The 25,935-nt window shown below is 40.8% G+C and overlaps 4 protein-coding genes and 1 pseudogene across 4 annotated transcripts; 3 read left to right on the forward strand and 2 right to left on the reverse strand.

Moving 5' to 3' along the window:
* Positions 1-83: 83 nt before the first annotated feature.
* On the reverse strand, positions 84-5,004 carry LOC104454566 (ubiquitin carboxyl-terminal hydrolase 24). Its single transcript, XM_010069468.3, has 7 exons — positions 4,575-5,004; positions 3,319-3,981; positions 2,987-3,174; positions 2,198-2,445; positions 1,670-1,815; positions 1,038-1,214; positions 84-597 (listed from the first exon to the last, which is right to left on the reverse strand). Exons 1-7 carry the CDS (start codon positions 4,587-4,589, stop codon positions 409-411), a joined length of 1,626 nt encoding a protein of 541 aa, XP_010067770.2. The 5' UTR covers positions 4,590-5,004; the 3' UTR covers positions 84-408.
* A 1,666-nt stretch (positions 5,005-6,670) lies between these two features.
* Positions 6,671-12,698, forward strand: LOC104454567 (glycosyltransferase-like KOBITO 1). The gene is made up of 11 exons (XM_010069469.3): positions 6,671-7,140; positions 8,176-8,325; positions 8,620-8,672; positions 8,993-9,101; positions 9,177-9,311; positions 9,561-9,605; positions 10,186-10,373; positions 10,687-10,828; positions 11,398-11,444; positions 11,591-11,678; positions 12,026-12,698. Exons 1-11 carry the CDS (start codon positions 6,751-6,753, stop codon positions 12,314-12,316), a joined length of 1,638 nt encoding a protein of 545 aa, XP_010067771.2. The 5' UTR covers positions 6,671-6,750; the 3' UTR covers positions 12,317-12,698.
* A 1,169-nt stretch (positions 12,699-13,867) lies between these two features.
* Positions 13,868-18,556, forward strand: LOC104455947 (putative disease resistance RPP13-like protein 1). Its single transcript, XM_018876885.2, has 2 exons — positions 13,868-13,946; positions 14,074-18,556. The coding sequence occupies exon 2, from the start codon at positions 14,118-14,120 to the stop codon at positions 18,129-18,131; it is 4,014 nt and encodes a 1,337-aa protein (XP_018732430.2). The 5' UTR covers positions 13,868-13,946; positions 14,074-14,117; the 3' UTR covers positions 18,132-18,556.
* Positions 18,557-19,768: 1,212 nt separating this feature from the next.
* Positions 19,769-21,854, forward strand: LOC104454568 (the record flags this gene model as incomplete). The annotated part of the gene is given in 3 exon segments (XM_010069470.3): positions 19,769-20,070; positions 20,072-20,144; positions 21,426-21,854. Coding segments are annotated over 3 exon segments (489 nt in total), but the record flags the coding sequence as incomplete, so codon positions are not given.
* A 1,681-nt stretch (positions 21,855-23,535) lies between these two features.
* Positions 23,536-25,257, reverse strand: LOC104454569 (annotated as a pseudogene).
* Between the last annotated feature and the right edge of the window lie 678 nt (positions 25,258-25,935).

The raw sequence follows: 25,935 nt of genomic DNA on the forward strand, positions 1-25,935 counted from the left end.
TCAACATCCAACCTCAGCGACTCAATATAGTCTGTTAACAACCTTCCAAGCACAAAAAATTCATTCTGTATCCGCAACACCACTTTTAAAAAAGGAGAAAATTTAACCATATCAAAATTGACTATTAACTTACTCCAAGTAGCAGAAATTTCATCCATGCTCCCATTCATTAATAGTACGTCAAGCCCCCCAAAGAAATTTACAATTTACCCTAAAGATCATCAGAAAGGGGAGGCCAAGAACCACCTCAAGTTTCCCAACATAAATGGACAATGGTACACAGCGGCATCCATGCCTTTTGGCAAGTGATACATAGTAACAACTTTGTTATAAACTGATAACTTTATTCAAATCAGCAGGCCTCTTTCTTTTGACACAGGTGCAGACATCCATAAACATTCTCCACCTTTACACCTGCTTGTAGAAGAGGACATATGCCTGGTCGTGCAATACCTTATTTGTCTCAATAACAGTCACAGATGCATCATCAAACCGTAACCACTGGCCATTAGCATGCAGAGCATCGGCAGTATAGTGACCCTTTGTGGGCTCCCTGCCATGGTGGGTTACCGTAGCAACAAGCTTGTATTTGCGGCCCTGTAAAGGCAGAGTACAGCAATTCCACTTGTTATAGATCATAAGAACCCCAACTAATAAAAACACCTAGCTGTCAGGTCCTAAAGTTGGTTTACAAAACATACAGCTATATCTCATATACATGCACCATAACAAAAATTCTGGAGAGACCGTGACGACAAAACAGGTAGTCAGGAATCAGAAAAAAGCATGAAAGGATGAGTCAGGAAATGGGATTGTGACAATGATTGCAAGAACAGATTTAGTTTCGAGTTGCGCAGCCATCAGAAGGCATTTTCTAAGGGCACTCTAATGCTTTAGGATAACAAGATGATGCCAACACAGAATAGGCATCATAATTTATCAATTCAAAACCTCAAAAGTTGACAAGAATGCAGCATATAACATATTACAGAAAAAATAGTTAAGACATGAAATTGATAAGTGGAGAAAAGCATCACCTCTGTAGATGAAGATACAAGCAGCTCACGATTCAAAACCAATTCAAGAGGAAAATACACCGCTTTATGCAGCTTGGTGCTTCCTTGTCTTCCATACCCAAACCGCTTCAGGTGCAGAATCAACATGTTGGAAAGTCTTTGAATTTTGATGGATTTCCTAGCAGCCACCACACCAGCCTGCAAAATAATGGAATTAATTAAAAAACTCAGATGCATATCCTATGACATTTGAGGTTCCCTGATTCTATCTCATGAAAGTAAAATTTCAGGGAATGCTACCTAGTAGCTTATTAGAGTTTGCAAAGACTGCTATACCAATGATAATTAATAATCATCCCTACCCTACAGACAGCACCAGAAAAGGCGAGACAATCATACTCATAGTCCAGTAAGAAAACTTGTAATGCCATTAAGGAGAAAACAATATGCAGAAAGGAACAGAAAGTGGAGATGCAATAATGTTAACATGACGTGATATCAAAGAGTTACATATGCTTTGTGAGGAATATGCATAACCAAAGCAATATGGTTTCAAAATCTAATGACCGTAAAAAGTTTTAGTCCATCAAAATATCATGTTCCACAACAAAGATTAAAACAGTAATATGTAATGAGCTGTTGGCTCAGACTACCTTTCCACTTGCTGATGGTTTATATCCTTCAAGAGTTTCTGGTGCTGAATACAATCGAAGCGCATCCTCAATAGTATGAACAGCCTCTGGGTAAATATCTAGATGTAGCAAGAGAAAGGGTTGAACAGTTGCAGAAGCTTTACTCCCTGAACCAGAGACACAAAGATTGCAAATTATCACTTTGACAGTGCTTTATTGACCAAGACAAAATAATGATCAACAAGATTAGAAAATCAGCTTGTAGAAGCAGCTCTTCCATCCATAGTTTAGATATTGCCAACACCAATTAGATTCAAACTCAGCTCGGCCAAGCAGATAGAAGGCTAAAATGCCCAAAAAGATCGCGGTTCAACAGTTATGGAATAGAATCAAATTAAAGAACAAACTCAAGTTTCTTTCTTCTGAACAAAAAATCAAATCTCTAAACATAACTACCGTGGTAAAAAGCAGTAATCAATGCATCCGATGAATATACGAGGACCTAGAGAAAGCACCTAAGTACTTTAAACCAGTAATATAGTGCGCTACCTCTTGCCTTCACCTCACTTCTCAGTTGGCCACCAAAGATATCACTTAATCCTGATGGGACAAAACTTTGTGTCCTAGTCACTGCCGATTTGTTCTTTGGGCCAACCATCTCCCATTCATCATCTTCCACAGAAGAAACTAAAGATGATCTTCCCCCATTAAGTAACAAAGAATTCCCACCAAGCTTAAGTAATTCATCATGTATTTGATCCATGATGAAGCTTAGAAATTCCTGCGCATCTTCTTGCCTACAGCAACAATAAAAATAGAAACCAACTTAGAGACATTTTTTTATATCACTGACGCAATGCTTAAAAAAAAAATTAGAAATAGATCTTTTATAACAAAAGTATTTCATTCTATTTTCAGCAGGATACTAGCTGCCATTTTCTTGCGTCACCAGGATGTCTAAGCTCAATTCTTTCCTTTGCCAAATTAGACATTATATCTCAAACACCTTGATTGCTTAAACATGCTGTCGAAGTCTTGCATAAACAGGAGGGCCAACCAAAATATGCCACTCATGACAAGGAAGATCTTAAAAGTAAGAGAATCTTAGGGCATTGACATATCCAACTCAGTCATCTAAAAAGCACTGGCACCGAGATTAATGCATCGTCATTGAACAAATCCCTTTACCTGTGTTTGAATTACATTCTTCAGATATGTACACTGAAGACAGCAATTGACAGAACTTCAAGGCAACATGAATGTAAGCAATAGTTATAGGCCAATAAACGATCCTATTTGCTAAAATAGTTGAACAATTAATTAGCAAAATGAACAAACCTTGGCCTTGCTAACATGCTATTTGGCACATCCGGAGTAAAATTCTTCAGCACAGCTCCAAACATAGCAGGGTTAAAAGGCCTTCCAGTCTCCAGAGAATTGAGTTCCTTTCTGTTTAAGCTTGAGGCAGCAGGCATCTCAAATTCAGAGATGAACTCAGTGAATGCAACTAAAGTGGGATAGCCAACCTAGTTAACCACGTGCAAGGAGAGCACAGTGAGTTGAATTGAAGCAATGAAAAGTTAATAGAAACTGAGGCATCAAATCATCATCATGTTAAAGCTCTGCAACAGCTCCAGTAAATGTAAACAACTAAGATAAGCGCAACAAACCTTTGGGATGTCTTGCTGCTTGAGGTCATGCAAGAGCCGCACAAAAGGAGCACAGGAGAGAAGAGCTTGTAGAGTCGCATTAAGAAAGCACAAGTTACCCGAATTAATTAAGCCTCGTGGAAGTATGTCCTTCAAACATGGGACAGACCCATTTGATTCCTTCAAAATTCCCCTATTAGACACCATCCGTGGCAAATCCCCAGTAGCACAAGTTAGGTCACCATCTTTTGCTTCTCCGTCATCCAGGATATGAAACATTGACTTTTGAGAGTGATTAGAGGGACTGTCTCCATTTAGGGATCCACTTAGGGATGTTGAAGTAATACTGTCTACTTCTACTTCTTTCACCCCATTACTACTTGAAGAAACATGGATTTGATTGGAGTTTCCATTTTCTATTGGAGTATCTGAAGCTATTGGCTCATGGCTCTTTGTGTTCGCTACCTCTGATTCTGCATGTTTCTCTAAAGGTTTTAAGCTCCCAAAAGCAATTGACCCCTTCGAAGAATCCACGTTTCTGCCAGATTGATCATCCTTATCGACAATGGAAAATGAACCTAATCGTCGTTCTATCTTATCAGCAGCCTTTTCAGCACTTTTGGAAGACTGACCTAGCAGCAATGACTTAGTCTCGTCTTCAGTGAATGAACCAAAGAGAACTACCTGCTCAAGCATTAAGAAGAGAAGAAAACACCATATCCAGATTAAAATAAGCCAGCTAGAAAGTTCACAAAGTAAATTATAATGGTTCTTCATACATATTTTTTTGCTAGGATCATGTGAATATACACCAAAAATATATGATTTTTCAAGGGAGTGACATTTTTTCCCAGTATCATTCTTTCCAAGAAACAGACTCTGTCGGAAGAAAGCGTCTCAAATAATACATTACGCATCAAAATACTGTCTCCTATCGGTATGGGTACAAAACAAGAAAACAAAATTACTACGCACGGGAATTCGATCCGGGGTCCTCACACTAATTGCGTCTAATCATCAAAATCCAGCCCCACAACCTCAAAAGCCACGCATCTTCATCCGTCATCGAACCCACTCGAAATCGACCGAAACATACCCACAACTTGGAACAACAAGCAGCAATCGAAAAGACAAAATTTTCCAGAAACCCACAAACAAGGAAAAATACCCAACTCCCCAGACCCAGGAAAAAACTCAGAAAGCCCCCTCCTTTTTCACGTCAATCATCACACCCACACTCCCCCCGCAATCAAGACCCCAGCAAAAATCAAACGCACCTTGGAATTACTCATTTCTGGGGGGGCGCGCAGACGTCCCTGTAAGTTCCGAAGGATCCCAGATCACCACCCCAGCAGCACTTCCGGCAATGCCCGAATCGTATGGGAAAGGAATGGGAGATCAGGGGTTTTGCGAGCCCGGGAGCGAGAGAGGAGGAGGGGGCATAGAGGAAGCCGATGGCGGTAGACATGAAACTCGGGCAGCGGCGGGAGGAGAGGGAGGGGGAGCAGAGCATTTAACAACGGAACCCTCTCTTAGGCCCTTCGCTGGCTGCTCGCCGCGACGGAGCATTGACCGACTGTAGAGAGAGAAGAGAGAAGAGAGAGAGAAAGAGACGGGGGCAAGAAGCTAAGCTAGGGTTTGGATTTTGCACTCTGGTTTTCTGGACGATGAGAGAGAGAGAGAGAGAAGGTTATTCCCTGAGATTCTTGTGTTTATCATGGTATATTTGATTTAAAGATTAATATTTTTATATAGGCAAGAAATGTAATCCTTCTTAGGAACTTGTTCCGTAAGTAGACAGAACTTCCGTGCATATTTTGATTGCCGGAGATTATATGTTGTTATTATATGTACTGTGTAAATAGCGAAAAGATTAAAATAAAAAATAAAAAAATCTTCGAATTAGGATTTTGTCACTTTTTCTAACTTTCTTATGAATCATCCTATATGAACCCTCGCAGCTCCTTAAGATGCATTTTCAGTTTTTATTATTGAGCAGTATATAGGATCACCAATCAAGATAAATTACGATAATTAAAAAAGATAAATTACGATAATTAAAAAAGCGATTCCATGAATCTCGCATACTTTTTGAAATTTAACGATAGCCTCTAATTGCTTTCATAAAAAGTCAAAATTTTACTTCTTCTTTTCTTTTTTTTTATTACAATGCCGTCCGAAACACGTTGGTGAGATAATTGTAGAGAGAGAAAAAAATGGTAAACTTGTTATTGCATGAACAGGTGGAAGGAGTAATGTGCCAATTATGCCCTTTTTATTATTTTATTTGGGACAATTTTAAATAAGATTAAAAAGTGAGCCTAAGTTTGCTTTTCCAATTATATATTAGATTAAATCTTTAGGAGTTACTTATTGAAGAGTTTCTTTTGTAATGTTTCTTTGCACGTGGGCTTATGCTCTTTTGCTAGTAAAAAACAAAATGAGAAAACTAAACTTCTGAAATATGCAACCCCCATGAAAAAGTCACTTGTAATTTAAGTATTTATCGAAAGGGAGGACAATGAAAAAACAAACAGAAAAACGGGAGTAATGGACATTAGGGATAGTGATGTGATTATGATTTTCCATTTTATTTTTGGAAATTTTGCAGTTTCGATTTTCGTCCACAAATATATCAACCTATCTATGCTAATTGTCGGAGAGAACTAGTTTCTGTTTTTTGAGAATCTATTATTCATCCATTTTTCATTCTATTGTTAAATAATCAAATTGCATGGATTAAATATTTAAATTTATCCTTTCAAAGTATTAGACAATTGCTGATCTTTTCAACGATCACAGACTTGCTTTCTTTATTTACCTTTTGTCTCTCTATCTGTTATAGAGTAGACCTAATGCCATTAAAATTAACCATGACTGATATCTATAGATAAAATGGCAACTCCAAAATCTCTTAAACATTCATATAATTTCATAAGTCTCTCACAATTTCTTTTTAATCTTAGGCAGATGCGAAAATCAATTATTATCCTAATATAATTCAGTTCCGAACATTAAACCCATTTTATCGTATAAAAATGTTTCTCTTTCTATAACCATAATACATACATGTGAATAACCTCTTTATATCACGTCGACAATTTTCCCACTAATTAATAACTTTAATATTCTGTATGATTTTATGTAACCAGTTAAATGTTAATGTTTCCCTTACATGGAAAGCCGTGGGGTCTCACTTTCACCAGTTTGAATTAAATCCTCCACGTGCAAAACCATGAACAAATTGGAGAGAATTAATAATAATAATAATAATAATAATAACAATAATAAACATAACTTGATGATTAAGCTTAATAAATTTCCCAACCAAACATGATGGTGCTGCTCAAATAAATAAAAAATAGTTTTAAAAAAAGAATTCAAAAGTCTTCGTCTTCTTCTCTGCCTCTCTCTCTCTCTCTCTCTCTCCTCGCTCCTCCGCCGGCGTCCGCCATGCCGAGCCACCTCCACACTTCGCTCCGGCCAAATGCGGCTTCCCACTACTCCAACTCCTCCTCCTCGGCGCCGTCGCCGTCGCCGTCACTCGCCGCGAAGCTCCTCCTCCTGCTGACGCTCCTCCCGCTCTCCCTCGCCCTCCTGGCCTTCGCCCTCCAATGGCGCGGCGGCGTCACCGACCCCACCACCCGCTGGGCCCCGCCCGGATCCGCCCACCTCTTCCCCGGCATGGACAACGCCTCCCCTCTCTCCTCCGTCGCCCGCCACTCCTCCCTTTCCTCCTCCTCGTCGCCGTCCGATTGCGCCCATCTCGCTCGCAGCGCCTCCCCTTCCTTCCCGTACTACCGCGATTGGAAGTTCGATTTCGGAGCCAGTTTGAAGCCGAAGGTTCGTTTTTTTCCCTTCCCGCCAGCCTCGTTTGGCTTGATTGCGTTGATCTTGGCGTTGATTGTGCTCTGGAGGTTCAGCTTTTGAATTTCGAGGACGAGATTTGCGATGTCGATCTCGGATCGGACATTTTCAAGATATTTGTTCCTGTGTGAAGGCGAAAGTTTGAATTTTTTTTTTCTTTTTGCTTCCCGCTGCTTGTGTTGATCCCGATCTGGGTTCTGTTTTTGTCTCAGTGCGTGTGTGTTTTTTCTTTGGTCGAGTACGTTAGCCGTATATGGCATTCTGGATGTTCAGAGATGTCGATCTTGGGGATGGTTCGCTTTGGTTGTCTGAATGAGTGTCGGTGACTCCTAGTACTAGTCATTGGTCTCGTTGCTATGTGAGTATCTTGACATCATTGATCGATAGGTTTCAAATTATGCGTCTGATCTAGGGTCATAGGGTGCATCCGATGATAATTAGTAGCGGTATTCTCTTTTCTATGTTCAGAACTGGAATGAAAGGAAAAAATTATTTTTAATGACGGACTTTCCATATATAGTTAATTTTGATCCCTCATCACGAAAAGGAAAAGAAAAATCTGAACAGTTTCCAGAAGTGTTTCATGAAAATGAAAGAGTTGAAAATTTCATCAGCTGAATTCGCCCATATTTTTCTGCATTGGATTGTGTATACCTTTTGGACTTTGTATGCTGCACGTGTACCAAAACTGTTGGTGTCATTAATTTGTCAGAGTGATTGGTAGACGTCATAAGGGAACACAGAGAACTGTGGGGGAAATGTGCTGGTTACTGATCTTCAGGTTGTGAATATTCTGGCTGGTTTAATTGTGGCAGAGAGTCAATTAGGTGAGGAGAACTGAGAGTTGGTGCGAGCATTTTTATCATTATGTTTGATCGTGTGGTAGGGTCCATTCTCTGTTAAATGATTGCAGATGTATGGACGATGTGCTGTCATCCGTAGATGCGGAGGCTTTTTTGGATTTTCAACTTGCATATGACAACCTTCTCAGATTCTCTTTTTACTGTGTAGATATGCATAACAACAAGCACCTCAGCTGGTTTGGATCAGATTCTGCCATGGATGTTTTACCATAAGGTTATTGGAGTCACAACCTTCTTTTTGTTTGTGGAAGGGAAGGCTGCATCTCCTAGCATATCCAAAGTTCTTGAATCTATTCCAGTAAGTAAACACTTACTTTAATTTGGTTGGCTTTAATCTCTCTTCCCCTTTTCTTCAGGATCTATATCATTTGGATTTTAAGATTCATGTGAAGCATTGAAAAGTGTGCTTATAGAAAGATATGATCTCAGGGGCAATTATGTTCTTTTACTACAACATAAAGAAAACCCAACATTCAGATATACCATGGGGTGAAGGAATTCTTGACAGAACCCTGGACTTGTTATGATTCTATTTGTTTAGTTTATGGTATGGCAGTTCTGCGTGAACATTTATTACATGCTGCTTTTGCAGGGTGTGAAAGTGATATACAGAACAAGAGAGCTAGAGGAGCAGCAAGCTAAAAGGTGAAATTTGCCATTTAAATGTTGGATCGTTACACACCACTCTAACAGGCTGACTGAGATGATTATTGGCAGATAAACCTTCCTCTGTTGTTATTTCTTCTTTGTTATTATCATACTTTGATCATATTTTCGTTTAGTGTAGTGCAATTGTCTTTTGAATTGAGATACGTTGACTACATAATTAACATATTTTCTGTGGTCTGTGTACATGACATGGGCAGCCCTCGGAAGTTGAAAGTTTATGTATAGTGGTTATTCACTTAATGACCTTTCTAAATCTAATTGTCTTTTATGTTCTTATTTTTCTGTGGATCCATCAGTCGAATCTGGAATGAGACTTGGCTATCAAGTTTCTTTTACAAACCATGCAATTATGAGCTATTTGTGAAGCAATCTCTCAATATGGAGATGGCCATCGTCATGGCAAGGGTATCAATTTACATGCATTGTATTGTATAAATTTTATCACAAGAATCACATCTGACTCCGCTTGTGTAACGTCAGGATGCTGGAGTGGACTGGATAATTCATCTTGATACAGATGAGCTGATGCACCCTGCTGGTGCACGAGAATATTCTCTGAGGCAATTACTGATGGATGTTCCTGATAATGTGGACATGGTTGTATTTCCAAACTATGTAAGTGAAGGGTTTTGACATTATATTGATGGTCTTGTAGGTGCTTCTTTTAGTTCTTTTTATTATTTTATTACATACTTATTTGTAGCCAACTCCTGAAGGTGGGTGGTTTTTCCAGGTTGACATTGATTTTGATTTGTGTTGTGAGATAATGAGGGACAGAGATATTAAAGTTTCACCTTTCTCTTTGCTGCCTTTGGTTAGCTCTGGTGCCCAATATAATTGATATTTCCTCTGATTGTTTTTTAGGAGAGCAGTGTAGAGCGTGATGACATCAAAGATCCTTTCAGTGAGGTAAATGCTTCTATCACACTCAAAGTTTCTTGATGTTGGCTTCATATCTTATCCAAAAGTCTGTGTTCACCATTTTAGGCCATAGCTGTGCCTGAATTCCTACTCTTCTGTCTTTTTTAGATTGTGGCATTATAATTTCATTTCTGCTGTCAGTCAGAATGCTGTTACTTGTTTATTTCCGTTAAATCTTTGATTTTGTCTTCGTTACATTGTATACTTTCAAACATTAAGCCCTTTTTTCCAATGAAGACATGAGTTTTCAACTTTGCAGTAATAAACAAAGTCTGTATTTTTAGACTGTGGCATTATAATTTTATGACTGCTGTTAGTCAAAAAGCTGTTGAAATTGTCCATTACCATCAAATCTATGATTTTCGTCTTCATTAGTTTACATTGTATAGTTTCAAACATTATGCCCTTTTTTTCCATGAAGACACAAGTTTTCAACTTCGCAGTCATAATTGTAGTGGTTTGTCATTGCTCATTAAACAGGAGGATTCAAAGCATATTTCCAGCTAATTCTGGATGTTTGTGAAAGATATTCGCTTCTTTTGATTTGTATATGAACTCTGCTGAGCAGGTCTCAATGTTCAAGAAAAATTATGACCATCTTCCGAAAGATACTTACTTTGGAATGTACAAAGAATCGACTCGTGGTAATCCAAACTACTTCTTGACTTATGGAAATGGAAAAGCAGCTGCCCGAATTCAGGATCATCTCCGACCTAATGGAGCACACAGATGGCACAATTACATGAAAACCCCCAAGTATGGCGCTCTTATCTGTAAATGTTAGGCTTTTGATTGGCAGTCTACTTCATAGGCTGCAAATAATGCATCTCACTTTTTTTTTATTTCCTTCTAGATGTTAGTACAGTTGTTTGGGTAATTTATCTACAGATCCAGCTCCTTGAGCGTCAGTAGGCTGATGTTACTAGTTTTTTTTTGTTTTTTAAAATATATAATGAAGGATGTTTGCTGGATTTATTTGTCATCTGTCTATTTGTCCATAAATCTTTAGCACAAAGTCTTGGTATCTGTTCAGGTAGAATTTAACTATGCCATTTGCTTTGGCTGTTAGTGAGATCAAGTTGGAAGAGGCTGCTGTTCTTCATTACACATATGCCAAGTTCTCAGATTTGACTTCTAGGCGTGATAGGTGCGGCTGCAAGCCCACAAAGGAAGATGTTAAAAGATGCTTCATGTTAGAATTTGACAGATCAGTGAGTGATCTCTCTCTCTCTCTCTCTCTCTCTCTCTCTCTTTCACATGTATGTTTTCTCATATAGACATTTCTTTCCCTCTTCTTCTTTTGTTGGGTTGAGGAGTGAACTGTGGGTGGCTGGTGAAACTGAGCTGCATTTAGACGTAACTGGCTCTTATTTACTTTTGGGGAGACCACAAGTTGTAGGAGGCCATTACATTGATTTTGATTTAAATTGGACCCATGTAGCAACAAATAAGCTTCCATAGTGATAAGCTATGTCTCGCCTAAGTGTCAAGGCTTCTACACACACGTGCGCACAAATGATGTGGGATTTTCAGCAAGGAATGAACTTTGCTCAAATGGAAAATCATCTGTCTTGTATTATGATGATGCTGGGTAAAAAGTGCTCTCTATAACTTGGTAACATCTGGGAGTCCAATGTAGTCACAAGTCTTTATTTCTCATCCTAATTTGCATGTATTATGAAAAATTATCCAGTGGTTGAACTGTAGAGTCTATGTTTATGCTATAATAATCTGTTTGTGAAATTCCTTTTGATCGATGAAGCAAATGTAAATGCTGCAGGCATTCATAATTGCTTCGACAGCTACTGAGGATGAAATGCTAAACTGGTAACACCTGGATACCATTCAGTTCTTTTCTTGTCTCATTTCTTTTAACGACGCTTCAACTTTAATATGATGAGGATCAGTCTGCTCAATAGTATTGGCTCACATCGAGTGGCTCTTTTTGGCAAATTATGTGATTTTTGGTTTAGGTATCATGAACATGTTGTCTGGGGTGACAAAGACATAAAGATAAAACTCCTAAGGAAAGGCATTCTAACTCGTATATATGCTCCCATGGTAAGCATCATTTCTAGTATTTTCTCTACTGAATAGTACTATAAAAAAGGCTTTCTGCCCTTATCTCTAATTATACTTTGTCAAGATTGGACATGGGTGGGGGATGATAGAGCAAGTTTGGATTTTGTAATGCTGGACACATTTATATGCTCTAACAACTAATGTCTAGTAGGTGGATCTATACTAGATAAAGTGTAGTTGCATAGGTAAATCTCTGAACCTTACCCCACTTTTGGGGAAAAAAACGTGCTTTCTGCTTTTGGAGTTCAAATCGACAGTCTTTTTTCTCCTCCTAAATTCTTTCTTCTCTCTATTGAATCCATTTGGTGCGATCTCTTTTACATCAGGCTATTATACAAGGCCTGAGGGAATCTGGTGTCTTCAGCTCTGTCATTGCATCCGCCCCATCAGTTCTATCAAGAGACAAGTTCTTATCTATGATTGGTGGTGGTAATTCATCTAAAGCAGCTGCCTCGGAATCCCTACCATCGAGAAAGGCTGGAAGAAGCATGGAACACCACTCAACTGCAAGGAAGATCTTGGATATTGAAGCCAGTGCTGCTGCTTCTCATGCATCAGCCGTCCCACCGCTATCGCCCCCAGGACTAGGGGGATACATCATGGATGAAGTATATTAGTGTATAAACGGGTCTATGGTGATCGTTGCCTCTGCTGCTGCCACGGCTTCTCATTCTCGTGTGCAAGTTTTTGGTTGAGAGGAAGAATCAAGAGACAAAATTTGCTAGCTTATGGTTCTGGCGGGTGTGACATGATCTACTTTTGTGCTGTCTCCTTTGGTTCTTCCCGATCATTATCCGAGTGGCCTTTGTGAGTCACGCATTGTTTTGAACTGAGATGCAGTCATCTCAGTGGAAACTGAAGTGATGTAACTATATTTCATTACATGTAAAAGTAGATGCTCAGATTGTTTCCCTTGTAATTATTGGTTGCCTCTTTGACTTCGCTGTGATTTACTAGTGACAAGAAAGAAGACGCTGGAAGCATTTCAGCTATACCAAATTTTGCATCAGGAGATCGGGCATTACCGTGCAATATCTCTATATTATCCAGCTGAGATTAAAACAGGACGAGCTTATATAAAACCGAAATATGACCATCAATTGATAAGACAAGCGACGGGAAGACGAGCTAAGCCTTTCCTAGCTATCAAAGTCAACGAAGATTTCAACCAAAACAAAAAAGTCAACGGAGGTTGTCCTCTTTTTTGGGTCCCGAACTATTTTCTTTTTCGTTTTTCTTCAAAATTTGAAAGGAATATAGTTTTCAACCATCTAGCTATTAGAGGAGGCATGATGTGACGTCCGGGATTTAATTTACTTGAAATATTGTTTACTTTGACCTATTTCATACTCAAGATCACTTATTATGAAAGTGCATGCATGTGTGCATAATTAACTTTGGAGTTTCAAAGTTAAGTACTGCCATTATGTCAAAAAGCACTTTCATGATTTATTGTAGTTTTTGCGTACATATTTCATAATCATTCTTCTTATTTAATGCACAATTCAGTTAATTCCTAACCCCTTAACTATTTTAGAAACTTATCAAGAACCACTTCTCGTTTAAGTCCGTTGGTTCAATGACCACTCCTTGCCCTCATCAGAGTAGGTCATTACAGGTCCACCATAGGTGATATCACGGGCGAGCACCTTCTCAAATGGTCACCCATTAGGAGAGTAAAAATAAGTATTATCGTTATGTTAAAAGGTATTTCCGTGAATTTATTTTAATTTTTACATATATATTTCAGAATAGCTCTCCTCTTGTTCAATATGCAGAGGTCTGTGTATTCCTGCCCCTTTACCATCTTAAAAGCCTACAAAAAGCTGCTCCATGTTTTAGGCCTTCTGGCCCGGCGACCCTCCTTGTCCTCGTCGGACTTCAATTTTTGTCTGCATTTTGCAATTTCGGTGAACGAGTCAAAAGTGGATAGAAGGAGAATGGTGGGTGGCATAGCAGGCGGCGGAGTTCATTGTGGAAAGTTGAGTATGGAGACTCAAAGTCGCACAATTAATCAACTTCTAGCCATAATGATTTTTTTTTTTTTTTGGTCTTTTGCCGGCATTGCCACCAAAGCAAGAAGACTAGAAACTGTGAATGATTAGAGTCAACTTTCAGCAAAAGTTGGAAATATCAACGAAAAGACACCAACTTGTCACCCTGCTCGCTTTAGCTGTCTCAGTTCTGCGTCCGCAGCCAAAGCAAAACATGGTTTGGTGGGAAGCAGTTCTCTCTCCGGCCCTGCAGGTGCTTTTTGACAAGCTAACGTCTGGAGATATCACGGAGTTTCTTCATCGCTCAAACATCGATGAATTCCTCCTTGAAAAGCTGAAGATTACATATTTTACGAACATTGCTGTTCTTGATGATGCAGAGGACAAGCAGTACGATAATCCGGCCATCGAAACCTGGCTAGATATGCTTAAAGAAACGACCTATGAAGCTGAGGACATATTGGATGTGTTGGCCACGGAAGCATTGAGATGCAAGTTGCAAGTCGGCTCTAAAAACACGAGGAATCAGGTGCGCAATTGGAACTTGGTACCTCCTTTTAGATCATTTGATGACACGATCAAGTCAAAGATAATGGAAATTGTCGATAAATTAGAATACATTGCAAAACAAAAAGATTTGCTTGGACTAAAAGGTGAAGGTGGGAGGAAGTTTAGAATCACGCGAAGAATGCCAACGACTCCACTACTCGTTGAGTCTCGTGTTTTCGGTAGGGATGATGACAAAGAAGAAATAATTAGGTTACTTTTGGGCAGTGATTGTGAAAGGCAAACTAGTGAGTTCTCTGTAGTCCCTGTTTTGGGGATGGGTGGAATTGGTAAGACTCTGCTTGCTCAATTTGTCTTCAATGACAGAAGGGTGGATGAGTTTTTTGATGTGAAAGCTTGGGCCTGTGTGTCTGATCAATTTGATATGGTAAGGATAACAAAGGCAATTCTTGAATCAGCCACTCAGAAGTCGTGGGAAACCATGAACTTGGAGCTACTACAGAGTAGCTTAGGACAGAAGCTAAGTAAAAAGAAATTTCTCGTCGTCTTAGATGACTTATGGGATGACAACTATGAGAATTGGCACGAGTTAATGGTATCTTTGCTTGCTGGTGCTCGTGGAAGTAAAATAATGGTCACAACGCGCAATGAAGCTGCTTTGTCATTTATGAATACCGGCGCGCCTTATCGTCTCAGGGAATTGTCAGACGATGCTTGTTGGTCATTGTTTTCTCGACATGCTTTTCCAAATGCTGACTCAGGAACTCGTCATCAGCTGGAAGTTATTGGTCGAGAAATTGTGAAGAAGTGCAGAGGCGTGCCTTTGGCTGCGAAATCTTTGGGAAGCCTTCTTGGCTCCAAGTTAGGGATTGACCACTGGCAAGAGATCTTGCATAGTAATCTCTGGGATTTGCCAACAAGAAGAAACAGCATCCTTCCTGCTCTGCAGTTGAGCTATCAACACCTTCCTGCAAATCTAAAGCGATGTTTTGCATATTGTTCATTATTCCCAAAGGACTACGAATTTGACAGAGACAAGCTAGTCTTGCTATGGATGGCTGAAGGGTTCGTTCAGCAAGGAGAAGATAATAAAAGAATGGAAGATCTAGGTGTGGAGTACTTTAATAATCTGTTATCAAGATCATTTTTCCAGGAGTCAACTGCAGATAAATCACGGTACGTCATGCATGACCTGATTAATGATTTAGCTCAGCTAGTGTCGAGAAAGATGCGCCTAAGCTTCGAGGGTAGATCAGGGCTGCAAAAGCCAACTGGTTTTTCGGGAAAGGCTCGTCACTTCTCCTATCCTCGTGGTAGATATGACGTGTACAAGAAATTCGAATCCTTAATGGAAGTTGAGTGGTTGCGGACATTCCTGCCGTTGTCTCCATATGAGACCGGATTTTGTTACTTAAGCAATAAGGTGGTCACAGATCTTTTGCCTAGGTTGAGATGCCTGAGGGTGCTTTCTTTGAGTGGCTATTGCATCACTGAGCTACCCAACTTGATCGGTGATTTGAAAAATCTCCGTTACCTGAATCTCTCACACACTGCCATTAAATCTCTACCTCAATCTGTATGTACTCTATACAACCTGCAGACACTGATGTTAAATGATTGTGATTCTCTTGAAGAGTTGCCTACAGATTTGACAGACCTAATTAACTTGCATTATTTCGATATAAGCGGGAGCATAATATCGTGCATGCCTTCGCATATGAGTAGACTGAGAAATCTTCACACTTTGCCTGAATTTGTTGTGGGCCCTAAAAGCGGTTCTGACATAGGAGAGTTGCGCGATATGGTGCATCTTCATGGAGCGCTTACCTTATCAAGGTTGGAGAACGTTGAAGATGCTTGGGATGCAAGGAGGGCCAATTTGACAAATAAGAAGCACCTGACCACATTGACAATGGAATGGAGCAGCAACTTTGAATTGCAAGACGAAAATGTTCAGATAACCGTCCTTGAGATGCTACAACCTTATTCGAAAGTAAAGAAGGTCGACATAAGAAGTTATGGAGGCACGAGGTTTTCGTCTTGGTTGGGGGACCCTTCCTTCTCTAACATGGTGTTTCTCAGCCTCACAGATTGTCGAAGATGCATGTGCTTACCCCCATTGGCTCAGCTATCCTTGCTGAAACATCTCTGCATCGAGGGACTGACTGCTGTGAAGAGCGTTGGTGTGGAATTTTATGGCTATGCCTTATCTCGTGGCAAGCCTTTTCCCTCGCTGGAGACACTTATTTTCAAAGACATGTTGGAGTGGGAGGAGTGGTCTTGTTCTCTAGATGATAAAGGAATTGTAGCGTTCCCGAGCCTTCGCGAGCTTTATATTGAGAGATGTCAGAATCTAAAAGGAAAACTATCCAACCATCTTCCTTGCTTGGAGAAACTTGTGATTCATGAATGCAAGCTCTTGGTATCTCCACTCCCAAGGCTTCCTCTGCTCTGTCGACTAGACATTAAAGGATGTGACGCATTATCACTTGGAACCGCCCTCGATATGAGCTCACTTCTCTCCTTGCAAATCAGTGAGATCTCAAATCTCACTCATTTCAACCCGGGTCTGATGCAACATTTGACACGGCTCGAGCATTTAAATATCACGGACTGCACTGATCTTAACTATTTGTGCGAAGATGATGGTGGGTTTCAACAGTTGACTTCCCTTCGGAGTATGGTAATTCGCTATTGTCCACAATTGATTGCTTTGACCAAGAAAGAGCAACATCTGCCGAAGGATATTGAGTATCTGGAGTTGGAGCATTGTCATAGTCTACAGACTCTGCCGGCCGCGCTTCACAGTCTCACATCTCTTCAAGAGTTGACAATCAAGCACTGCCCTGCAATTGTATCATTCACCGAGACAAATGTTCCGTCCATGCTAAGGGGACTGGCAATTCGCGGATGCAACCTGGAGTCCCTGCCTAGAGGGATAATTTATAACAGGCATACATCGCTCGAGTATCTGTACATAAGCGGATGCTATTCCCTCACCTCCTTTCCGAGAACAGGTGAAGTCATTCCCACCTCTTTCCAGCAGTTGTCTATCGACCTTTGTCCGGATTTGGAGTCGCTTCCCCGTGGAATAATGCTACGGGACAATGTCCTTCTCAAGGTCTTGGAGATCTTCGACTGCTCCTCTCTGATATCCTTCCCGAGTGGCCAATTACCGCTCACACTGAAGACGCTGACCATCTGTAGCTGTTCGAATCTGGAGTCAGTAGCCGACATCCTAAGTCAAGATGGTGAAATGGTTCTCGAATCTTTTCGTGTCGGCAACTGCACAAGTCTCGTGTCCTTACCCAATGGCCTGCACAAGCTGGCTTCTCTTGATTATTTGGAAATCGAAAAGTGTCCGAGTCTGACATATTTCCCTGAAGGAGGACTTCCCATGGCCAATCTCAAAAGGGTCCATATTGAGAACTGCGAGAACCTCAGGGCATTGCCAGAGCAAATGCAGAATCTGACTGCTCTTCAGGAACTGTGCATTTCAGACTGTCCACGAATTGAGTCCTTCCCAGAAGGCGGCTTACCCATCAAACTAGTATCCCTAGAGATCAAAGATTGCGAGAGCATTAGCCCCTTGGCCGACTGGGCCTTCCATAGACTGAACTCGCTCGAGAAATTATCAGTAACCGGGGGATGCTCGACTCTTTCGACTTTCCCCGAGTGGATGCTTCCTCCCACTCTCACCAGCCTTCACCTGGAAAGGCTTCCGAACCTGGAGTTTCGAACTAACTGGTTGCAGAACCTGACATCCCTGGAAGATCTTAGGCTTAAAGATTGTCGGAAGCTCCACTCTTTGCCCGTCGAGGGGCTTCCCGCCACTCTTTCACGCCTGGAAGTCAGTGGCTGCCCCCTGGTCGAGCAACAATGCGAAAGAGAATGGACGAAGATCGACCACATCCCGTGCATATTAATGTAGACTCTGCCGCAAAAACTGATACCAGCATAAAGATGAAGCTCTCCGTTTTCGCAACTCCCGAATCTATCATAACGAGTGAACAACTGAGGTGTTAATTCAGCCCGTCTCTTTTTCATTGTCCAAGATGCGCACTGTGTATTATTGGGTAGTTGCTAGCCAGTCGGTAGTACTGGAAAGTGGTCAAGCTAGCTTGCTATCATTCATCACACAACACGCTTGGCTCATCAAACACAAGAATCTATTGGCCAAAAACATGTGCTGTTCAAGTGTTCATCATCTGCTAGAGTTTCCAATTCCAGCAAGTCTTTCGACAGATGCTGGGGTTTTTCTACTTGTCCCATTTTGTTATATTCCCCTCCTTTTCACTGAAATTGCATTTTCAGAAGCTCGCTTGAATCGAGATAAGGAAACTATCAAAAAAAGAAAACCACGAAAATTCTTCGAGGATGAACTTTTGATCCGTGTTAATAGTAATGCAAGATGGTAATTTTACAAATGCAATATTAATTTTGTCTACTAAATTCTATAACTCCATTGCTTCCCATAAAAATTCATATATTTAATTATGGTATGTTTATTCTAAAAAAGATTCATGAAAAAAGAAAATACTTTCTGTCGAAAATCATTTCCACAGAAGATAGTTAGTGTTCATTTATTTAATAACATGCTGAAAAATATGACTGAATGTTATTAGGTGCTTGCATCTCATCTGGGTTAAAAGGTATTGTGTTTGAGCCCAGTGTGGCTTTTCATCCTAGAGTTGGAATCATTTGTACCATTTGAGTTCTGCCAAAAGACTTGTCATGCTTGGGAAAATGACTTCCTCTATTTAAAATTAGAAATTTGATTTCCTAATTTTAAGTATGAGTGTTTTAGTGGGTCGTTAATATTTTTGTGTTAACTAAATAAATTGAAACTAAGTCCAGACCTTTTTATTGGATATGATGAGGTCAAATAGGATATGGGCCAGAAAGGATAAAAATGGGATTTTTAATAACTTGCACAATGTTTGACAAAATGTTAAATGTATTTAGATAGATGGAATGTCAACATAATGGCTCTGGCCGCCAATAAATCTCACCTCACTCTCCTCACCGTACTCCACCTCCTCCTTCCCCTCTTCGCCCATGAAAATTTTCAAAGTCCTCGCGGACGTCCAAGCTGTCTGAGCATCACCATCGTGCAAAATCTTCAGAAAGCACCAATTCATCCTCCATCTTCATCGTCGGCCAGCCAGGCGCGAATGCCCTTGCAATGCAGGTGTGCGAGACATGGGGATGACAACTCTTGCTCAAGATCAAGCCATGGAGCTCCTTCGTGGCCAAGATTGAGGCTAGCTGAGTGAAGAGACATATGCTATGGAAAAATAACACAAATGATTCTAGAATTTTGACCTGATATGCAATGTAATAATTATACTTTTGGTACATGCGTAATATAGTTCATCGACTATATCAAAATCTAGGGAAACAGATTTAAAAATTCATGAACTACATGGCATATCGAGCAAAAATTTAAGAATCATGTTGCATATTAAACTAAGATTCATAAATTATTTATTTCATTATCCCAAATAAAATTTGGTGTCTTTCTAAAATGTAGAACGGCGTCGGGTATAGCTAGGGGCGTTTCGGTAAAATGGCATCGTGGCGCGCTCTGTGAAAAATGAAGAGATAAGACGACGGACGGACGGACGGACGGACGGAGTCGTCCCCGCGCCACCGCCATGGCGAGCCTCCTCCCCTGCTTCAACTGCCGTTCCCCTTCCCCCCCCGCCCTCCCCCGCACGTGCGCCCCTCGGGCCCCCGCACGTGCGGGTCTCGCCGCCGGTCGTTTTCCCCGGCGCCGGCGGGACGCCTCGCCGCGCCGGCAGGGGCGCCCGGCTGGTGGCCGCCGCCGGCCCGAGCGGGAGCAGCTACGTGTTCGCGTTCGTGTTCCCGCTCTCTCCTCGTCGTCACCGTCTTCGCCTCCATAAAGATCGCCGATAAGCTCGACAGGGACTTCCTCGAGGAGGTAGATGATGCTCCCTTTCCCTCGATTCTTAGCTCGTTTTTCTCCCGATTTCATGCTGCTTTTTTCTCCCGGTTGTGTGGAGGTGATGGCTTTCCGAAATGCTTGTTGTTTCGCTGGATTGTTGAAGTACTTGTGTCGATGGTATGAGGAAATCAGTGTGTTAAAAATGGTAACTTTTGTAAATTGGTTTAACGAGTGACCTCGAGGAGCATTCTCCAAGCTTCATTATTTGAAGCCCGCTTCGGAGTTCGATTTCCGAGGGACGAAACCTTCTAATCGTGAATCAATTTCGAGTTTTTTGAGTGAAGTCTTGGCCATTTTCTGGGTGTGGTGTCGCGTGAAACCGGTTCTGTTCTGCTTGTGGAAGACTGCAATTCGCACGACTGTATGTATGTAATTTTCAGATTTTCTTCTATATTGGAGAGTTGCTAAAATGCTGATGACATCCATTTCTTGCGGGAATGGAAATGGAAGATTTAATCTTCTTACAGTGTAAAATTAAATGGGCAATTCATGTTTTGTTGGGCAATGGTGCAACTCGTGTTTCTTATCTTTTAGCTTTAGCTGATTGGTTGACAGCTTTGCTGCTCACCACGAGGATTTAATGTTACCCGCATAACAAAACTCCTCGCTCTTTTTCGTTTGGCATATGTTCTAGTCATTCTCAGCTAATTCTGCTATATTCGAACTACTCAAGTGTTGCTATCACCTTAATTTGCACGTCAAAGGACAACAATAAGTTGCCAGCAAATAGAAGAACCAATAAGGATATACTTTAGTTTGTGAATTGCAACAACATAGTCTGCTTTTCCTTTCTTTGTTTTGAGTTTGCTACCTTGAGATACAGAAATTTTGCTTTGCAGACAGGATTGCGTGTCTACATTGGGCTACTGTCTCATCTAAGCTTTTGCTACCTTTTGGATATCTCTCTGCTCTTTTCTGTATGGTAATAGCAATAGGAATCATAACCTTTCTCAGATTTTGGAGAAGCCTCCGATGAAATTTTTTTACCTTCACAATTTTAATGCCAGACAAAGTGTGCGACCGCTTCTTTCTTCCATGTTTTTAGATGGTCCTTTGTCCTTGTAGAGGGTGAACACTTGTATTACATAGAGATGTGGGTTTTCATATCTTTGATGGTTGAAGACCAGCATGTTGATTTGATCCGTCACTTGGAACAAACCATACAAAGAACTTTTTAAGATAGTCTGTTGATGTTTCTATCTGTGTTTATGAAGAGGCTCACCCTAGTGTAACAGAATTTACATTTCTCTAATCCAGCTTGCAATCAATCAAGCAATAAAGGATGCAGATGAAGGTGATGATGCCGAGGTCTCTTTAGAAGAAAAACCTGTTCTTTCCCGCACTCGCAACCGGCCGAAACGAGAAGCATAGGCTGCAGCGGCATCATGTGCAGTTTTGACTTTAGTTGAGAGACCAACACACCTTCGGGAAGACCAATCTGGAGAGAGCCATAGCATGCTTGTAGTTTCATGTGATTCATCTTGGCTTTAAGTAACTGTAATTTGGTTATGATAGAATGCACAGAGTTGGCATACTTCTTGAGGATAATGTGACAGGATTGAACTGCAACCCGAACGTAGTGGATTGAACTGCAACCCAGATGTGCTAATGTCGATATCAACAGTTATCAATGTTCCATCTTGTAACGTTGCTTATCCGCCATTGTGATCTTTCAAATACGTTCAACTTGTTCTTTCTTTTGGTAGTTTGTAATCCAAGGATTCTTTCTTAAGCTAGTGGATTCATGACATGGGTTAATTGCTAATAAACAACAGAACCTCCCTTTATTGATTAACCCTTTCGAGTAGATGCTACAGGATTTACTTTTTAAATGTCTCAAAACAGATCCCCAAAGAAAAAAGGTCAGAATTTAGGATCAAACGCAGAAAATAGCAGCATCAAGTGATAAGTGTCATAATTATATCTATAACCGCATCATCTCCTCTTGCAAGATGTTCATAGCACCTAGAACTCCATTGATGTCTTTCCCATGAGGAAAGATAAAAACCACTTCCTTCTCGGGCAGTTTCCAAGCCTGGAAATAAGCAGCTTTCCCTAGCCGAAATCCGTCATATGAAAAGACAACCTCGACCAGGTACTAACCATGAAGGTGCAAGCAAGGGACACCCTTAATCGGTTTATTTCAAAGTAATCAAGCCGACCTGATCTATCTACCTGTGACCATCCTAATTGCATCTTAAATTAGCCCCACAGTGAGCAAAAGCGGTTTATCCCTGAAAAATCGAGTGTGCTGCCATTACTCCATTTCCAAGGTACCATCTGGGAAGCGGTGGCTCTAATTCAGAACACACGTCGATGGCAAAGAACATCCTGGTTTGTTGTTCAGGCAGCATATTCAGAGCCCAGCAATCAATGAAAATGCAGAGAGTTCAAAAAGTCGTGCATTTCTTCCTTTCTCCATTTTCCATTGCCTTGGCATTAAATTTTTCGATCTTTCCAGTGTCAATGCAGAAGGAATTGTACGGCAGTTACTTATTTTTGTAGACATTGGCGGTGTTAGACCTGTCTTCAATCTCAGCGAATTCCTTGTGCGGGTAATGAATCTTTGGCGGGTTCCTGGATTTGAGAATGGTTCTGTCTAGGAATGATGGAATGGATAGAGGCAAGCCCTTGCTGTTTCAGCCCATGAGTTGATGGATTCCATTACTACGATCCCATCAGACATGCAACGGTTCACACACAGACCCAGTGTTAAATATCCACATTTGAATTTTGTCACGTGTTCGATGTCAGAGGATGAGGGCGACATGCTGAGGTCTCTTTCGTTCGAAGACGAGCCTGTTATTTTCCACTCACAGTGGTCTGAAACAAGAAGTGGAAACTGCAGCTAATATTGACTAGCTTGAGAGATTGAAACACACCATGGCAAAAACCAATTTTAAGAGCGCAGTAGCGTGCTTATAATTTCATGTGATTCTATCTTGGATCTGAATGTTTGCAGCATAAATTCTGTAGAATAAACTCTGTTACGCATGATCTGTTGACCAGTCTGTATTTGGGTTTGGTAGGATGCACGGAAGAAAAGAACTCGAGGTATTCCTCAAAGATAATATGACATGATGCAAATGACTTCTCTGTAAAAAGGCCAATTAGATCACTGCAATCCGAATGTAATTTATTAGTCTGCAATGAAGACGACCTAGATGTCAACTTCATCAGTCATTATTGTTCCACTCTGCAGTGTTGCTCATCCACCAAATTGATCTTTCGTGCATATTTCACCAATTCACAAGATGGGTTAACGGCTAATAACTCACAAAACATCACCTTTATTGATTATCACACCCTGTAAAAGGAATACCAAAGGATTTACTTTACAAATGTCTCAAAGCAGATCCACAAGAAATCACATCATAAATCTAAGATAGAATGCAGAAAAAAGTGAAGGGGTCTGAATCATCTCCTCCTGGAAAATCTTCATGGCAGGGGCAGGTAAACCTAGAACTAGACTGATACCTTTCTGATCCTTCCCATCAGAAAGGAACAACATAACTTCTTTCAGAGGCAAATTCACAGGCCCTGACATAAGCGGTTCTCCCCAGCCAAAATCTATCTTATGAAATGACAACCCTGACCAGGTTCTCATCAAGACGGTGCAAGCAAGAGAAGGTTGCGTTCGTTTTATTTCAAAGTAATCAATGGCTGACCTGACATAGCTCTCGGTGACCATCTTGATTTCATCTTAATTAGCCCCACAGTGAACGATAGTGGCTTCTCCACAATTTCACCTGCCCAGTGGATCAAATGGGCTGACATTATTCCATTCCCAAAATACCCTTTTGGAAGTGGGGGATCAAATTTGGCACGCATGTCGACAGCAAATAGCAGTTTGGTTTGTTGGTCAGGCAGCATACTGAGTGCTTTGATTCAGCAATCCATACAAATGCAGAGAGAGTTTCAAAAGTGGTCCATTTCTTCAATACTCCATCTCCTATCGCCTTGGCCTTTAATTTCTCGATCTTGTCAGCATCTAAGCAGAAGGAATTATACAGCAGCTCATTATTCTTGTAAAGATCCACGGAGTTAGACCTGTCTTTGATTTCAGCGAGTTCCTGGTGTGGGTATTCGACCTTTGGTGGGTTCCTGGATTTGAGAATGGTTCTGTCCAAGAATGGTGGGATTGATAGAGCCAAGCCTCTTGCTGTTTCAGCCCATGAAGTGACAAATTCCATTGCCGCAATCCTGTCAAACATGCAATGGTTCATGCACAGCCCCAGAGAAAATTCTCCGCATTTGAACTTTGTCACCTGTTGGATATATAAATATCAGAACTCAAATTTTTCATGAATTATCGAGAGGATATGAGCCTTGTTGAAGAGATGATGCATACACAAAAGCACATGCTCTCCAGCCGATAAGGGAAATAACTGAATGTCCAACACTTAATGGCAAAGTGAACATTCTTGGAGGGATCTTTGTATCAAGTTGAGTCTGACCACCTCTTCTCAATCATATACTCCCCATGATACAGTAATACTCCATGACAAGATGCGCATAGTTGCACATTAAGTCTCAAAACCAGCAAATGCTTAGACAAGAACATATTCAGTAAAAGTTACTGACATTGTAGGGATACATTGAAGGGACAGGTATCAGAAAACAATAGTGATGAATGTTTTGCAAACCTGAGCGGCAACAAGAGGCATCTCAAGTATGCTATTTGCCCCAGAATGTCATAGGCCAACTTCCCAAGTCTCTCAGTTTCAGGCTTGGTCATGTCCCCGAGCTCATTGAGCACGCAATTCACTTCAGCCACAACAAAAACCACACCTTCTCCTTTGCAACCCACCATCAGCCTTCCTGCGGGGCTGATGATGAGCCTCCCTGCAAGAGGGTAGTAACGCACAAAAACTTTTGCCAAATTCTTGATCACCTCACCAGCCTGTTCATTCCCTTTTCCATTTGACTTGAAGCAATATACGGTTCACACTACCGAAACGAGGACAATGTCCCTGTTCGTGAGGAAGTACAGTTCTCTCTTTGTTTCTTCTGCAGGAGAATTTAGTATTGGCTCACCTAGCTTTATGCCAAGCTGAAGCACTTGGCCATTGGAGTAATAATTCTCCATCAAAGAAGAATGTTCAGGCTAGTTTCAGAAACTAAGGCACAAGCTCAATAAACACTTGACGTAAGAAGAACGTGATTTGAGAGAATTATGGGTATGAATGCATACCATAAAGCTAAGAAAAAGTCAGACCACGTGAATGGGTTGAGACAGATCCATAAGGACTTCTCTTATGTTTTATTTCCCCTTTTCCAATAAAAAAGGAGGCGCCTAAGGCTAATGTTCCTTTCACGCTTACTCACCTCACTGCAAGAGGTTGATATATCTGGACAATGGATCAACGAATTTTGTTGGATTACTGAAGTAATTTCTGTGTATTTGTGATATTAAATTGGCAATCCAAATGTGATAAACATGAAAAAGGAGATGAATTATTTCTTTTGTGAAACCATGTCCATCTTGACATTGGTTTTACTCCAACGTTATCTTATTTTATTATAATTGCTTCTTTCATGAATGTAATTCCTTGCTATGATTCCTTGGAGTTGAAGAACTCTTGTTTCAGGCACGGCATGATGGATTCTGAATGACTGGGAAGACCTGTTATTCAAACTTTCCATGCAAATTCTCAAACAAGTTTTCTTTGGGTCACGTGGTTGGCTTTGGTCATGACAAATGAGTTATCTCCAGGAGTTTTGCAGAGGCAGTCCATTTTGAGAGGCTATCTCATTAAACTGACCA

Source organism: Eucalyptus grandis, chromosome 7 (assembly GCF_016545825.1).
Source record: "Eucalyptus grandis isolate ANBG69807.140 chromosome 7, ASM1654582v1, whole genome shotgun sequence".
Taxonomy (NCBI): Eukaryota; Viridiplantae; Streptophyta; class Magnoliopsida; order Myrtales; family Myrtaceae; genus Eucalyptus; species Eucalyptus grandis.

Excerpts from the sequence above, each read along its gene's own strand:
- LOC104454567 (XM_010069469.3), top strand. The coding sequence starts at position 6,751 with ATGCCGAGCCACCTCCACACTTCGCTCCGGCCAAATGCGGCTTCCCAC. Across the intron at positions 8,673-8,992 it reads GAGGAGCAGCAAGCTAAAAG|TCGAATCTGGAATGAGACTT; the intron begins GTGAAATTTGCC and ends TGGATCCATCAG. Across the intron at positions 10,829-11,397 it reads TGTTAGAATTTGACAGATCA|GCATTCATAATTGCTTCGAC; the intron begins GTGAGTGATCTC and ends TAAATGCTGCAG.
- LOC104454566 (XM_010069468.3), bottom strand. Across the intron at positions 2,446-2,986 it reads AGCATGTTAGCAAGGCCAAG|GCAAGAAGATGCGCAGGAAT; the intron begins GTTTGTTCATTT and ends TTGTTGCTGTAG. Across the intron at positions 598-1,037 it reads TTGTATCTTCATCTACAGAG|GGCCGCAAATACAAGCTTGT; the intron begins GTGATGCTTTTC and ends CTGCCTTTACAG.
- LOC104455947 (XM_018876885.2), top strand. The coding sequence starts at position 14,118 with ATGCTTAAAGAAACGACCTATGAAGCTGAGGACATATTGGATGTGTTG.